Source organism: Hylobates moloch, unplaced genomic scaffold, assembly GCF_009828535.3.
Source record: "Hylobates moloch isolate HMO894 unplaced genomic scaffold, HMol_V3 SCAFFOLD_1, whole genome shotgun sequence".
NCBI lineage: Eukaryota > Metazoa > Chordata > Mammalia > Primates > Hylobatidae > Hylobates > Hylobates moloch.
This window is the reverse complement of record NW_026652276.1, coordinates 129,012,096-129,027,854: the sequence shown is the minus strand read 5'-3', so window position 1 is coordinate 129,027,854 and position 15,759 is coordinate 129,012,096. Positions and strand designations below refer to the sequence as shown.

Genomic DNA, 15,759 nt, shown 5'->3' with positions numbered 1-15,759 from the left:
TTTTTTTTGAGGCGGAGTTTTGCTCTTGTCTCCCAGGCTAGGGTGCAATGGTGGGATCTCGGCTCACTTCAACCTCCGCCTTCTGGGTTCAAGCAATTCTCCTGTCTCAGCCTCCTGAGTAGCTGGGACTTCAGGTGCCCACCACCATGCTTGGCTAATTTTTGTATTTTTAAGTAGAGACGGGGTTTCACCGTGTTGGTCAGGCTGGTCCTGAACTCCTGACCTCAGGTAATCTACCTGCCTCAGCCTCCCAAAGAGCTGGGATTGCAGGTATGAGCTACTGCACCTGGCCAGCCTGCAGTTTATTTTCTTTAGTGCTTGTAGGAGTGCTTTTTTTTTTTTTTTTTTTTTTGGAGGCAGTCCCACTCTGTTGCCCAGCCTGGAGTGCAGTAGTGAGAATTTGGCTCATTGCAGCCTCCACCTTCTGGGCTCAAGCAATCCTCCTTCTTCAACCTCCTGTGTAGCTGGGACTACAGGCATGTGCCACCATGCCTGGCTAATTTTTAAATTTTTTGTAGGGACAAGGCCTTGGTATGTTGCCCAGGCTTGTCTCGAACTCCTGACCTCAAGTGATCTACCCCCACCCCGCCCCAGCCTCACAAAGTGTTGGGATTACAGGTGTGAGCTATTTGGCCTGGCCAATTACTGTGATTTTTTTTTTTTTTTTTTTTTTTTGAGATGGAGTCTCACTCTGTTGCCCCAGGCTGGAGTGCAGCAGCGCAATCTTGGCTCACTGCACCTCCACCTCCTGGGTTCAAGTGATACTCCTGCCTCAGCCTCCTGAGTAGCTGAGACTACAGGCACTTGCCACCACGCTCAGCTAATTTTTGTAGTTTTAGTAGAGACAGGGTTTCACCATATTGGCCAGGCTGGTCTCAAACTCCTGACCTCAAGTGATCTGCCTACCTAGGTCCCCCAAACTGCTGGGATTTACAGGTGTGAGCCACTGTGCCCAGCCAATTTTTTTTAAAAAGATTTTTTTTTTTTTTTTGAAGCAGGGTCTCACTCTGCCACCCAGGCTGGAGTGCAGTGGCGTGATCTCGGCTCACTGTGACCTCTGTCTCCCAGGTTCAAGTGATTCTTGTGCCTCAGCCTCCCGAGTAGCTGGGATTACAGGCATGAGCCATCACACTTGGCTCATTTTTTTGTAATTTTAGTAGAGACAGGGTTTTACCATGTTGAACAGGCTGGTCTTGAACTCCTGACCTCAAATGATCTGCCCTCCTCGGCCTCCCAAAGTGCTGGGACTATAGGTGTGAGTCACTGCACCTGGCCCTTTAAAAACATTTTTAAAAGTATGTAGTCACAATTGAAATTTTGGGAAAAAAATTTCCCAATTTTTTATAAAATTTCTGTAAAATTAAGGTTTACAATGCTGCATTGTTCTCTGATTCCTGTAACAGTGGTCTGGGCATCACAATCTGGATTTTGTTCCTGACAGTTCCTGGTTTACTGGGCTATAGTTTAGTAGCCTGAAGAAAAAAAAACTCCAGTGATTCTTAAATACATTTAAAACTCTTTGGGAAGAATGCATCTGAAAGGTGTGAAAACATTTCAGAATCGGCTGGGCGCGGTGGCTCACGCTTGTAATCCCAGCACTTTGGGAGGCCGAAGCGGGCGGATCACGAGGTCAGGAGATCGAGACCACGGTGAAACCCCATCTCTACTAAAAATACAAAAAATTAGCCGGGCGTGGTGGCGGGCGCCTGTAGTCCCAGCTACTCGGAGAGGCTGAGGCAGGAGAATGGCGTGAACCCGGGAGGCGGAGCTCGCAGTGAGCTGAGATTGCGCCACTGCACTCCAGCCTGGGCGACAGAGCGAGACTCCGTCTCAAAAAAAAAAAAAAAAAAAGAAAAAAGAAAACATTTCAGAATCCTGCTTATGTGCATTAAGTGCATGTTATAATGAGGAATATTACATAATAATAGGGATGCTGAGTAGTAAAGACATTGTGTTTAGGTCTGTTTTTGGAGACAAGGTCTAACAGTCTCCCAGGCTGGAGTGCAGTGGCGCCATCACGGCTCACTGCAGTCTCGATTTACCGGCTCAACTGATCCTCCCACCTCAGCCTCCCGAGCAGCTGGGACCACAGGTATGCACCACCATGTCTGGCTAATTTTTGTAGAGATGGGATTTTGCCGTGTTGCCCAGGCTGGTCTCGAACTCCTGATCTTGAACTCCTGGGCTCAAGCAGTCCACCTGCCTTGGCCTCCCAAAGTGCTGAGATTAGAGGAGTGAGCAACCACACCTGGCCTATTTAGTTTTCTTGTAAAGGTTTAAAAGATGTTTTTCATTGATTTAGTGTACTTACATTCTAATTTTTCTACCTAATCTTTTGAGAATCTATTTGGACAGACCATGTAGGCTAAACATTTATTACATTTGAAGGATGCAGAATCCATTCTGCATATACTTACATGTAGTTACAAAAACTTTAATAGCCATTATTTTACTGACAGTAATGCTTTAAGTAGTTGACCAGAACTTCTATGTTTATCAAATTTGCTTCATCAGTCCTGTGATTTTTCTGAGCTATTACAAAGGGAAAATCAATTGTGTAAAGTTAAAATTCTATCATATGGGGATTTGTTGAGTTGGAAGTCTGACTCATGTTCACCTCTTCCATCAGCTTGCAGCTATTTGTGATGTGTTTGTGGAAAACTATGTCCCTGGCAAACTATCTGCAATGGGCCTGGGATATGAAGATATAGACAAGATTGCTCCTCACATCATCTATTGTTCCATCACAGGTATTTCAACCCCACACCCTTGTCAGTTAAAAGGTTTTCCAGTTTCTGTGTTTTCTTATTGCTATAAGAAACCTCTTGCTGGCTTTTTTTTTGGAAGTTATTCTGCTTTCCTTTTTCCAAGGCCGTATAGGTTGCTGAACATTACTTTTTTCTTTTCTTTTTTTTGAGATGGAGTCTCACTCTGTTGCCAGGCTGGAGTATAGTGGCGCCATCTCGGCTCACTGCAACCTCTGACTCCCTGGTTCAAGCGATTCTTCTGCCTTAGCCTCCTGAGTAGCTGGGATTACCAGGCACGCGCCACCATGCCCAGCTAATTTTTGTATTTTTAGTAGAGATGGGGTTTCACCATGTTGGCCAGGATGGTCTCGATCTCCTGACCTTGTGATTGGCTCTCTTCAGCCTCCCAAAGTGCTGGGATTACAGGCGTGAGCCACCACGTCTGGCCTTGGCTGCTGAACATTATTAAGGAACATTAACCTAAATGAATATTTTCATAAATTTATTGGCTATTCGTATTTCTTCTTTGAATTGTCTGCCTATAGGTTTGCTAATTTTTATGTTGATGTTTTACAAATGTTTACAGAGTACTGTTATTAACTCTTGCATAGGTGAATTTACAGTTGAAAACAATTCTTTTTTTTTTTTTTTTTTTTTTTTTGAGACAGAGTCTCACTCTGTCGCCCAGGCTGGAGTTCAGTGGCATGATCTCGGCTCACTGCAACCTCTGCCCCTAAGATCAAAGGATTCTCCTCCCTCAGCCTCCTGAGTATCTGGGATTACAGGTGCCTACCACCATGCCTGGCTGATTTTTGTGTTTTTAGTAGAGACAGTGTTTCACCATGTTGGCGAGGCTGGTCTCTAAATCTTGACCTCAGGTGATCCACCCACCTTGGTCTCCCAAAGTGCTGGGATTACAGGCATGAGCCATCACTCCTGGCCTACAGTCGAAATGTTAATTGGCTTTAAGATAATAACATAGGAGCCCAAGGTATCCCTTCAATATATTCAGAAGCACTAAGCCAAAGGAAGGAAAAGAGTGTCATAAAGTCTTCCAGTTGTTCAGCCCTTGCCAGTGAACCACTTATATATGCATGTATGTGTATGTTTAGGCTAAAGGGAAAAAGTCACAGTGTTACTTAGTTTTCTATATAAGTACTTAAGTCTTAATTAGGGATGCAATAGAGAAAAGTGACTCATAACATAAAATGTTATATTAATAGTTTGCATCAGAAAAATTCATAATATTTTAAGTTTTTACTCAGTCATCCACCAAATATTTACTGCAAGCCTATGATCTTCCAGGCAATAGACTCAGATTCTGGAATACAGGAGGGATAAAAATCCATCTGTGCTCTCTAGAGCATTTATATGCTAGGTTAGGGTGATAGTTAGTAAATAAATAAGCACTTTTGTTTTTGTTTTTGGTAACTGAGTCTGGTAGTTGGCAAGGGGGTGGGGTGAGGATAAGTTATTTCATACTGGTAGGTGGGAGAATGCCCTACCCATATGGTGACATTTGAGTAGAGACCTGCATGGGGTAAAGGAGTGAACCACATAGCTACTGGTGAAGAGGGTTTTAGGCAGGACAACACCAAGTGCACTAGCCACCACACCCAGGTAATTTTTTTGTGTTTTTCATAGAGATGGTGTTTTGCCATGTTGGCCAGGCTGGTCTTGAAGTCCTGGCCTTATGTGATTGTGTTATTCTATTCCCAGTTCCACCTGTAATGCAGAGCACATGATAGGGGTTCTACAGCCAAGAGCAGTTTCTTTTTTGGAGGCAGGGTCTCTCTCTGTTCCTCAGGTTGGAGTGCTTTGGTGCAATCTTGGCTCACTGCAACCTCCACCTCCTAGGTTCAGGTGAGTCTCCTGCCTCAGCCACCCGAGCAGATGGGATTACAGGCATGTACCACCTTGCCTGGCTAATTTTTGTATTTTTAGTAGAGATGGCGTTTCACCATGTTGGCCAGACTGGTCTTGAACTCCTGACCTCAAGTGATCCACCCACCTCAGTCTCCCAAAGTGTTGGGATTACATGTGTGAGCCACTGTGCCCGGCCCTGATGATTAACTTCTGTACTGAATGACAGGTACTGTACATGGTAGATGATTCTTGGCCACTAGATCTCACTTTTTAAAATGTGCTGTTTTATAGATCCATAATCATATTTTCATTTTTCTGTCTAAACAATATTTATATGTGTGACAGAGCGAGGGAGAGATTTTTTTCCATCAGAATCTTGTAATCTAATGGAAATGTTGAGGTTTAAAATCTTAATATAGGTAAATTATCTTCTGAATTATCATATTACCATAAAAATGCTGCATAGCCAACAAATGCAAAATGCTATATGACAATAAGCATTTATTTCTGTTTCCCATGTCTGTGGTTGGCTGGCATTCAGTTGATACAGACTGGTTAGGTTTGGCTCCAAGTTGTGCGTTGGGGGACTGGTATGCTCTGCATGTCTGTTATCCCCCTTGGATCAGTGGCCACCAAATGCATCTCCCCTCACAGGGAAAGGTGGAGTGCAAGAGAACAAGCCCATTTTCACCAGGGTGTTTAAAGCCTCTGCTCCCAATGCATCTGCTAACAAATGGAGTATTTGTCAAAGCAAGTCACATGGCCAAGTCCAATACCAATGGGTGGTGAAATATATTCTGTTTCAGAGGGAGGAACTACAAAGTCGTATGGCATAGGGCGTGGGTTTCGAGCAGGATGACAATTGAGAATAATAATACATTTTATCACATCATTGAGTCAAAAAAAAAAAAGTTAGTCTACTTGGGAAGCCCACACTTCCTAATGATTCACATTTATAACTAACTGGTTAGGGTCAAAAGTTCCTCTGGGCCTTGACTTAATGATTGGAGAGTCTCTAAGTTTTCTTACAGTTCTCAAATTCTGTATTAATATTTTAGTGTGGCAAAATGGCATTGGAGATAGATTATATAATTCAGTAGTTCTCAGATGAGGAAGAATGGTTCTATCATGTCCTTTTTAGTGATATGATGAAGGAATGAGAGGGTGATAGGCAGATATGTGTAGTCTAAAAACGTACTCTCATTGTTCTATAATCTCCTCATTCCCTGACAGTTATTAGAATAACATCTATATACTCTGTTCTCCTTTATTTCCTGATAATGAAACAGATCCAGACCTAAGGTCACACAGCTATTTAATAGCAGATGGGTTTAGAACTCAGGCTTCTTGTCTTAGTAGTAAGTGCCTCTATGCTTTCCATACTTAGACATATCAATAAGTAATGACATAGATTTTGTAATTAGGTGACACTGAACAGTGCTACTTGAGAATACTATATTTTTGCCATTTTCTTTCACTTGTTAATTTTATTTGCAATAGTGGAAGTCATGAACAAATTTATTAGTCAGGGAGTCTAAATTTCAACAGATTATTCTGGAAGCCAAAGTCATTCATGAGTCGTGAGTTTGTGTGCATATAAAGCAAGGTTCATCTCTTTTTTTTAAATTTGATTTTCTTGGCTGGGCGCGGTGGCTCATGCACTTTGAGAGGCTGAGGCAGGTGGATCACCTGAGGTCAGGAGTTCGAGACAGCCTGACCAACATGACGAAACCCTGTCTCTACTAAAAATACAAAAATTAGCTGGGTATGGTGGTGGGTGACTGTAATCCCAGCACTTTGAGAGGCCGAGGCGGGCGGATTACCTGAGGTCAGGAGTTCAAGACCAGCCTGACCAACATGACGAAACCCTGTCTCTACTAAAAATACAAAAATTAACTGGGTATGGTGGTGGGTGACTATAATCCCAGCTACTTGGAAGGCTGAGGCAGGAGAATTGCATGAACCTGGAGGCAGAGGTTGCAGTGAGCTGAAATCATGCCATTGCATTTCAGCCTGGGTGACAGAGTGAGACTCCATCTCAAAAAAAAAAAAAATGTTTGATTTTCTTGGTAATCAGTGTGTCTGTGTGTGTGTGTGTTTTTTTTGAATAAGACTGATTACATCAGTCTAAAGTTGCACATGTTGTGATTGAGATCCTAGACTTTCCTGATGTTTCCCAATGGTATTGCTGTCTTGTCAGTGCTGTCCGAGCCCAAATAGTTTGTTCTCACTCACATGTTGGCCCTATTGCTGATGAGAGTAATCTTAGAATGGCTGGGAGATTGACTTTAATGCACTCTGACAGTTGTGTGGTTGAAATTGCCTCAGTCTATGAAATCTGGTCTGCAGGACAAAAATGCTGGAGTGATCACAAGGGAGGAAGGACCTGATTATTTTTATTAGCATGGTCCTCTTATCATTTCAGAGGGAGCTGAGTATGCACATTAGGGGGCAGTGTTTAAACAGCTATTATTCACTAGGAATTATTTTTGTGAAAAGGGCAGTGTTTCCTGTGTACCACTGGGTAGGAAGATTCTCTGAAGGACATATTTATATTTGTGAAGTGACCACTCTATATTTCTCTATACTTTTAGAAGTACAATGGTATTTCCCCTAATAATTTAATTTTAAGTTGTACCTTCTTTCCCTTGTATCTTCTGAACATGTTATTAATTATAAAAATTTAGCAGTAGGAATCCTCTCCACTACATTTTAAAATGTTATTTCTGCTGTTCTTGTTAATTTCATTACTCTTTCTTTCTGGAAGGATAAACATTTCCTTATATTATTGACTAGACTGAGTTTGTAGTGGGAACACTGTACATGTCATTTAATGAAGTTTCTTTTTTTTTTTTTTAGAGGAAGAGGGTTTGAAAAGTGCCTTTTTTATTTTTTGTGAATTCCTCAGGGACAATTTCCTTAATCTCTATTTATATAGCATTACATAGAGTTAAAATCATACAAAATATATGTGTTTAAAATATGAAGACATACAAGGTAATGAATAGTACAAAATTCAAGAGAATGACTAACCCTGGGGAGTGGGGAGGGAGGATATGGGACAGGGAAGAGAAACACACAGAATTTCAATTATATTCGCAAAATAAACTGACTGGCTGGTACATGAGTATTCGTCATTCTGTATTTTATGATTTAAGTGAGAATAAAGGATTCAGAAATGCCCAAATAGCTCCCCTCCTTATTTCCCTCCTTTCTTCCCTTCCCTACCCCCAAACAACTATTTCTTGAGCTGCTGTATATTCCTGGCTGTGTTGAGTGTTCAGGGCAAACAATGTAGACATTGTCCTTGCATTTTTAAGGAGCTGACAGCCTAGGTCAGAGACATTCTATAAACAAGTTAAAACATATAATAAATACGACATGTATTAGCAAACTATACTATTTTGAAAGAATGAAACAGTACTGTGGTGGAGATTAACAGAGGAGGGGTTGCATGCTGTAAATGGGCTTGTCAGGGAAGGCTTTTTTGGGGCGGTAACATTTAAGAGATCTGAAGGATGACAAGGAGCCAGCCATGTAATGAGCAAGGGGAGAAGTGATTGAGGCAGAGAAAATACCATGTGCAAAACCTCCGTGGTAGGAAAGATCTAGACGCCTTTAAGAATCTAAGAGAAAGCTGAAGTGTTTGGAACACTAAAAACTGAGAGCAGTATGCTTGAGAAGATACTGCAGAGGTGTGCAGGGGCCATGGCATGCTAGGATGGGTCTGAGCAGTGGAGGGGTAGGATCATAATCTTTAAAAGAAGTAGGATTTTTCAGTAGAATGCAGATTAAAAAAAAGAGGTAGAATTCAATTCCTGGTTGACTGACTTCATTATAGGCATTGGAGATTGAAATGGGGCTCATGTTTCACAGAGTAGCTATAAAGATAATTTTTTAAAGATTATTAAAGGCCCTCATAGTGTTTCAGAGTCAATAGCAGAGAATGGTGAGCCCAAATGGATGAGGCAAATTATTTAGCAACTGCATTCTACATTCATATCACAGCAACGGGAATACAAAACAAAACACTGCTGCAGTTGGATTCTTATGGCATGAGTTAGTCTGTACGTGTGTGTGTTCTTATTTTCGGCATATTCACCACAAAACCATAGCTTTAAAAAAAGATAGAATAATTAGAATAGGATCTGCAAATCCATACTGCAAATTCATAGATGTTTTGAAGGTGAGAAAAGACATTAAGACTGGAGAGAGGGAAAATAAGGAAGGAAGAGGGAATGAAGGAAAAAGGAAGGAGGGAATGAAGAAAAGAAGAGAAGGAAGAATAAAATAAGAGAGGCAGAGTGGAGTAAAATGGGATAACAATCAGCAAGATTTTTTTAAAATTTCTAAAGACAGTAGTCTAGTTCATCTGGCGATATTCACACTGCATTAAGCATCATTTTTAGACTGAATAAATAATCAATATGGAGATGATAGTTTTTGATGTTAGAGGGAACCCTCATAGTCAAAACAATTGAAAACTACTGGTCTAAATTATGAGTGTCTCTGTTGCACCCTCTTATATCAAGAAATATTTTTTCACCAGAGTTTCAGGATATTGTGGCCATCTGTCCAACTTTATAGCCAGTGATCTTTAGTGAAAGTGTGGTTTGACATATTTACCATTTCATATTAAGCTCATTATTTAAAGAAATAATGACACCATCTCTGCAGGGGAACAGAAACTTAGCATATACATGTAGGGTTTCAAAACACAGCCCTTGGAGCTAAGGACTGAGATTATATTTTTTCTGTAGACATGGACTGATTCCAGAAAATGACTTTATGCCTCCATTTTATTCCCCAACAGTATAACCTTTTATCTTTAAATATTTCTTTATACTCATACACATATAACAGATGTGTTACATGAGTTGGACTTACTGGAGTAGAAGCAGACACTTTCTTCTCTCCCAGCCCACCTCTGCAAACCTGCACTGTCCACTTATTCTCTTTGCTCATAGATGAAATCCCAAGCAAGTCCTATAGATTTTTTTCTCCCCAATTATTTCTTTCCTTTTCTTTTCTTTTCTTTTCTTTTCTTTTGAAACAGGGTCTGGCTCTGTTGCCCAGTCTATAGTGCAATGGTGCGATCTCGGCTCACTGCAACCTCTGCTTCCCGGGCTCAAATCATCCTCCTCCTCAGCCTCCTGAGAAGCTGGGACTACAGGTGCATGCCACCATGCCCAGACAGTTTTTGTATTTTTGGTAGAGATGGGGTTTCGCCATGTTGCCCGGGCTGGTTTTGAACTTCTGGGCTGAAGTGATCTTTCTGCATCGGCCTCCCAAAGTGTTGGGATTATAGATGTGAGCCACCATGCCTGGCAGTTATTTCGTTTAAAGTATTAAAATGTTCAGTCCAATCTAACATCAAAACCTCAGACTCTTGTCCAGTTTATGACGTCTCCTTTTCCCCAACTTCAGGCTACTTTCTTGGGAATGTGAAGAGTATGTGTGTGTGTTTGTATTACAGGTGCACATATGTTGCATGTGTGTGTGTTTGTATTATGTATGCACATGCATGCATGTGTCTGCATGTCTATGTGTTTTGGAAGAGCCTAGTCATTTTCTTCATTATCCATCTTTTCCTATTGTTAGCTGCTATTTGTGGTTTTTTCAGAATCAGGCCCTCCCAGGGAAGGGAAGCAAGTTAAAGGGTGCAAAAAGGGTATTACTTGACTGGTGTAGTTGTAACCTGCAGTTGAGCCTTCTGTGTGCCTGAAGTTCTGTAGGTGGCTCTCTTTTTATGGGGAGTTTTGTAGTCTCCTCAGAGACCTCAGACTATAGTTCTCCTGCTTCAGTCCCTGTTTTTTTGTGGTTGTCTATACACAGAGTCTATCTGTTATGATCACCTTGTCCTATAGACAGCCCTCATGGGTAGAATTCCTTTTCAGATAAACTCCTTCTGCTTTCCTCATGGTGAACTTGGCCCATGGGGAAAAATCCTCCTTCCTCCTTGTCACCATTGGCAGGTGTACAGTTTATTCCCAACTCTTAGCTCTGTTGCTTTTAGCCGATGTAGCCATAACCCCTTGCCTTTGATATTCTTTTAGACACATGCCACAGGTGCTTAGGTAATTCCAAATTCCCAGAATTCCCAAATTCCCTTGGCGTGTGTCAAGGTCTCTGATGCATTTTTGGAAGTCTCTCTTGTGTGGCTTAAGTTAAGGGGAAAACAGCTTGCTCCTCTCTTATGACAGAATGAGATGCCTAGCATACAATAACAACTCTCCAAGGAAATTCAGCTGAAGGTTTTATTCAGCTTTTCACCTTTTCTCACATATCCTCAAATGGATGATAATGGCAGCAAAACTGGTTTCATAATCTTTTAGTGTTATCTGTGCTAGTGTTCTGGCACTTAGGACATTTTTTGGGGGTTTGAAGCCTCAGATGAAACTGAGAGAAGGAGTCTCTTTGCAACATTCTTTAAAGCAAATTTTGCTGAAGAAATATGTTTTTCAGGTAGTAAGGAACATTAAGTGGAGTGAATATGAGATAGCTGTCTTCAAAGTTTTGAAGTATGGAAATAGAATATTTATTTAAGCTTGGCACAGTGGCTCATGCCTGTAATCCCAGCACTTTGGGAGGCCGAAGTGGGTAGATCGCTTGAGGTCAGGAGTTTGAGACCAGCCTGGCTAACACGGTGAAACCCCGTCTCTACTAAAAATACAAAAATTAGCTGGGTGTGGTGGTGCACACCTGTAATCCCAGCTGCTTGGGAGACTGAGGCATGAGAATCACTTGAACCTGGGAGGCAGAAGTTGCAGTGAGCTGAGATCGCACCATGAGAGTGAGACTCCATCTCAGAAAAAAAAAAAAAGAAAAAAAAGAAGAAAGAAAAAAAAGAATATTTATTTAATAAGATAAACATATTTTGGGTAATGTTGTAGATATTTTCAACTATTTAAACCCAAGTGAAAAGGTTAACTTTTTCTGTATATATAATTTAGAAATATATTTTCCTGCTATAAAAAATCAATTGAAAGGTGATATTGAATTGTTACTGGGTGTAAGAAACATTATGACAGTTTTCCTTGGGAATTTTTTTTTTTAAGACAAAGTCTCACTTTGTCACCCAGGCTGGAGTGCAGTGGCATGATCATAGCTCACTACAGCTTTGACTTCCCAGGCTCACGTGATCCTCCCACTTCAGCCTCCCGTGTAGCTGGGATCACAGGCATGCACCACCACACCTGGCTAATTTTTTTTTTTTGGTAGAGATATGATCCCACTATGTTGCCCAGGCTAGTCTCAAACTCCTGGCCTCAAGTGATCCTCCTGCCTTGGTCCCCTGAAGTACTGAGATTACAGGCATGAGCCAGCCACTGTGCCCAGCCTACTTGGGAATTATTTATTTATTTATTTATTTATTTATTTATTTATTTTATTTTTTGATACGGAGTCTTGCTCTGTCACCCAGGCTGGAGTGCAGTGGCGCGATCTTGGCTCACTGCAACCTCCACCTCCCAGGTTCACGCCATTCTCCTCCCTCAGCCTCCTGAGTAACTAGGACTACAGGTGCCCGCCACCACGCCCGACTAATTTTTTGTATTTTTAGTAGAGACAGGGTTTCACCGTTAGCCGGGATGGTCTCGATCTCCTGGCCTCGTGATCCGTCTGCCTTGGCCTCCCAAAGTGCTGAGATTACAGGCATAAGCCACCACATCCGGCCTGGGAATTCTTTATGAAACTGTGGGGTTAAGAAAATCTTGAAGCCAGGCACGTTAACTCATGCCTGTAATCCCAGCACTTTTGGAGGCCAAGACAAGAGGATTGCGTGAGGGTCAGTAGTTTGAGACCAGCCGGGGTGACATAGTGAGACCTCATCTCTAGAAAAAATTAAAAAAAAAAAAATTAGCCAGGCATGATGACACAAGCCTGTAGTTCCAGCTACTCAGGAAGTGGAGGTGGGAGGATCATTTGAGCCCAGGAGTTTGAGGCTGCAGTGAGCTCTGATTGCTGCAGTGAGCTCTGATTGCACCACTGCACTCCAACCTGGGTGACAGAGTGAGAACTTGTGTCTTAAAAAGAGAAGGGCCTGGTGCAATGGCTCATGCCTGTAATCCCAGCACTTTGGGAGGCTGAGGCAGGTGGATCACCTGAGGTCAGGAGTTCGAGACCAGCCTGGCCAACATGGCAAAACCCCATCTCTACTAAAAATACAAAAATTAGCCAGGCGTGGTGGCATGTGCCTGTACTCCTAGCTACTCGGGGAGGCTGAGGCAGGAGAATCGCTTGAACCCAGGAGGTGGAGGTTGCAGTGAGCTGAGATTGCACCACTGCACTCCAGCCTGGGCGACGGAGCAAGACTCCGTCTCGAAAAAACAACAAAACAAAAATAAAAAGAGAAAAGGAAAAAGGAAAATGGATTGGATTGGAACATGGATAAAGTGATTTCCCATTCTGTCAAAAGTGACAAAATTGGCTGGGCACGGTGGCTCACGCCTGTAATCCCAGCACTTTGGGAGGCCGAGGCAGGCAGATCATCTGAGGTCAGGAGTTTGAGACCAGCCTGGCCAACATGGTGAAACCCTATCTCTCCTAAAAATACAAAATTAACCGGGCATGGTGGTGCATGCGTGTAATGCCAACTACTTGGGAGGCTGAGGCAGGAGAATCGCTTGAACCCAGTGAGCTGAGATCATGCCACTGCACTCCAGCCTGGGTGACAGAGAAAAATTCCATCTCAAAAAAAAAAAAAAAAAAAAAGACAAAATTGTTCATCTTAGAAGAGCTCTGCTGGGTGTAATTAGGGATATGCCAGTACCCTCTCATGACACAACTTTGTACATAAATGTATGTGGTCTACTTCAATTCCCAGATATTTTTATTTTTCTGATACTATTGATTTTAAAAAGAGAGACCCAAAACTTTAACAGGAGATTGAACTGTTTTTCTACATACTCTAAAATTCCAGAAGCAAAGAGATCGCCTGGGCCTAGAAATATGGTATAAATTTAGTATAGATCATTACCTACCAGAATCAGTTGGTTTCATCTTTGGTCTCTAATTTCTGATATATGGTTAGAATAGTTTCCAATTTAAAGAATCTCTTGGAGACTAGGGAGAGTAAAAGGAAAAAGATGACAATACTAGTTAATGTCACAGCAGTAGTTATTTCAAAACTTTCACAAATTGAATATTTTATAGATCGTGCCAGATAAACATGCCAGGACTTAGCCACCATCCAAAAACCCTGTCATCAAAACTGAATTGTTTCCCCTTATGGTAATAGGCCTGGGAAATAAATCCATAAATTTAAAGAAGTAATGTTAGATAAGAAAAAAATTTTATACTTAAAAGGATAAAAACATACATGTCAGATAGTGTTTAGATAGCATTCATCTCGCTAATTATTTTTTTCCATTCTTTGCATGTTTCTTCAAGCCAGCATTAGTGCAATACCACAACTTTCAGCCTTTTATTTGAACCTCAGTATATTTAATCACAAAGGTTAAAAGTATGTGGAGTAGGTAATAGTTTGAACCTGGAAAGATCAGGGATTTTGATGGAATACCAGATTGTGGAATCAGTGAAATCCAACTTGTAAAGAATATATTGTGCACAAAGATTTTTCAAGTGAAAGATGTCAAATTTAAGAAATTTGGCAAACATACAGTTAAGTTTATGTGAGGAATTAGTTCCAGGACCTTCTGTGGATGTTCAAATCTCTGATATGATAGGCATAGTATTTGCATATAACTTATGCACATCCTCCTGTATTCTTTAAATCATCTTTAGATTACTTTGTAATACCTAAAATAAAGTAAATGCTGTGTAAATAGTTGTTATACCTATTGTTTAGGAAATAATGACAAGAAAAGAAAATGTACATCTTCAGCACAGATGCAAGTTTTTTCCTAATATTTTCAATCTGTGGATTGGTTGAATCCATGGATGTGGAACCCATGGATACAAAAGGCAGATCGTATTTGATTATAAGAAAGACTAATCTGGTCAGGTGCAGTGGCTCATGGCTGTAATCCCAGAACTTTTGGAGGCTGAAGCAGGAGGATTGCTTGAGCCCAGGGGATAGAGACCAGCCTGGGCAACATAGTGAGACTCTGACTCTACAAAAAAATAAAAAAATTAGCCAAGTGTGGTGGTGTGTGGTCATATCTCCTTGGGAGGCTGACATAGGAAGATTGCTTGAGCCGGGGAGGTTGAGACTGCAGTGAGCTATGTTGCGCCACTGCACTCCAGCTTGGGTGACAGAGCAAAGATCTGTCTCAAAAAAGAAAAAAGAAAGATTAGTCTAACAAGCCACCAATTAGGAAATGGGCAAAGGACTTGAATACACACTGCTTCAAAGAAGACATACAAATGGCCAATAAGCACATGAAAAATGCTCCACATCAGGCCGGGCGCGGTGGCTCATGCTTGTAATCCCAGCACTTTGGGAGGCCGAGGCGGGCGGATCACGAGGTCAGGAGATCGAGACCACGGTGAAACCCCGTCTCTACTAAAAATACAAAAAATTAGCCGGGCGTGGTGGTGGGCGCCTGTATTCCCAGCTACTTGGAGAGGCTGAGGCAGGAGAATGGCGTGAACCCAGGAGGCGGAGCTTGCAGTGAGCCGAGACTGCACCACTGCACTCCAGCCTGGGTGACAGAGCAAGACTCCGTCTCAAAACAAACAAAAAAAAAAGAAAAATGCTCCACATCATTGGCCATTAGGGAGATGCACACCAAAACCACAATGAGATACCTACCATCTCACCCCCATTAAGATGGATATTATCAAAAAACCAGGAAACAACAAGTGTTGGGGAGGATGTGGAGAAATTGGTACCCTTGTGCACTGTTGGTGGGAATGTAAAATGGTTCAGCCACTATGGAAAACAGTATGGACATTCCTCAAAAAAATTAAACACAGAAGCTGGGTGTGGTGGCTTACGCCTGTAATCCCAGCACTTTGGGAGGCCGAGGCAGGTGGGTCACTAGAGGCCAGAAGTTCGAGATCAGCCTGAACAACATGGTGAAATCCTGTCTCTACCAAAAATACAAAAATTAGCCAGGCGTGGTGGCGGGCACCTGTAATCCCAGCTGCTCCAGAGGCTGAGGCAGGAGAATTGCTTGAAACCCAGAGGCAGAGACTGCAGTGAGCTGAGATTGTGCCAGAGCGAGACTCCATCTCAAAAAAA

General features: G+C 41.9%; 1 protein-coding gene across 2 annotated transcripts in view; it reads left to right on the top strand.

Moving 5' to 3' along the window:
• The window catches only part of SUGCT (succinyl-CoA:glutarate-CoA transferase), a 745,635-nt gene that overhangs the window by 60,680 nt on the left and 669,196 nt on the right, over positions 1-15,759 (top strand). For both annotated transcript variants that reach the window (XM_032758266.2, XM_058445557.1), the window contains exon 6: positions 2,630-2,750. In XM_032758266.2, the coding sequence (XP_032614157.1) occupies positions 2,630-2,750 (121 nt within the window). The remainder of the gene's footprint in view (positions 1-2,629; positions 2,751-15,759) is intronic.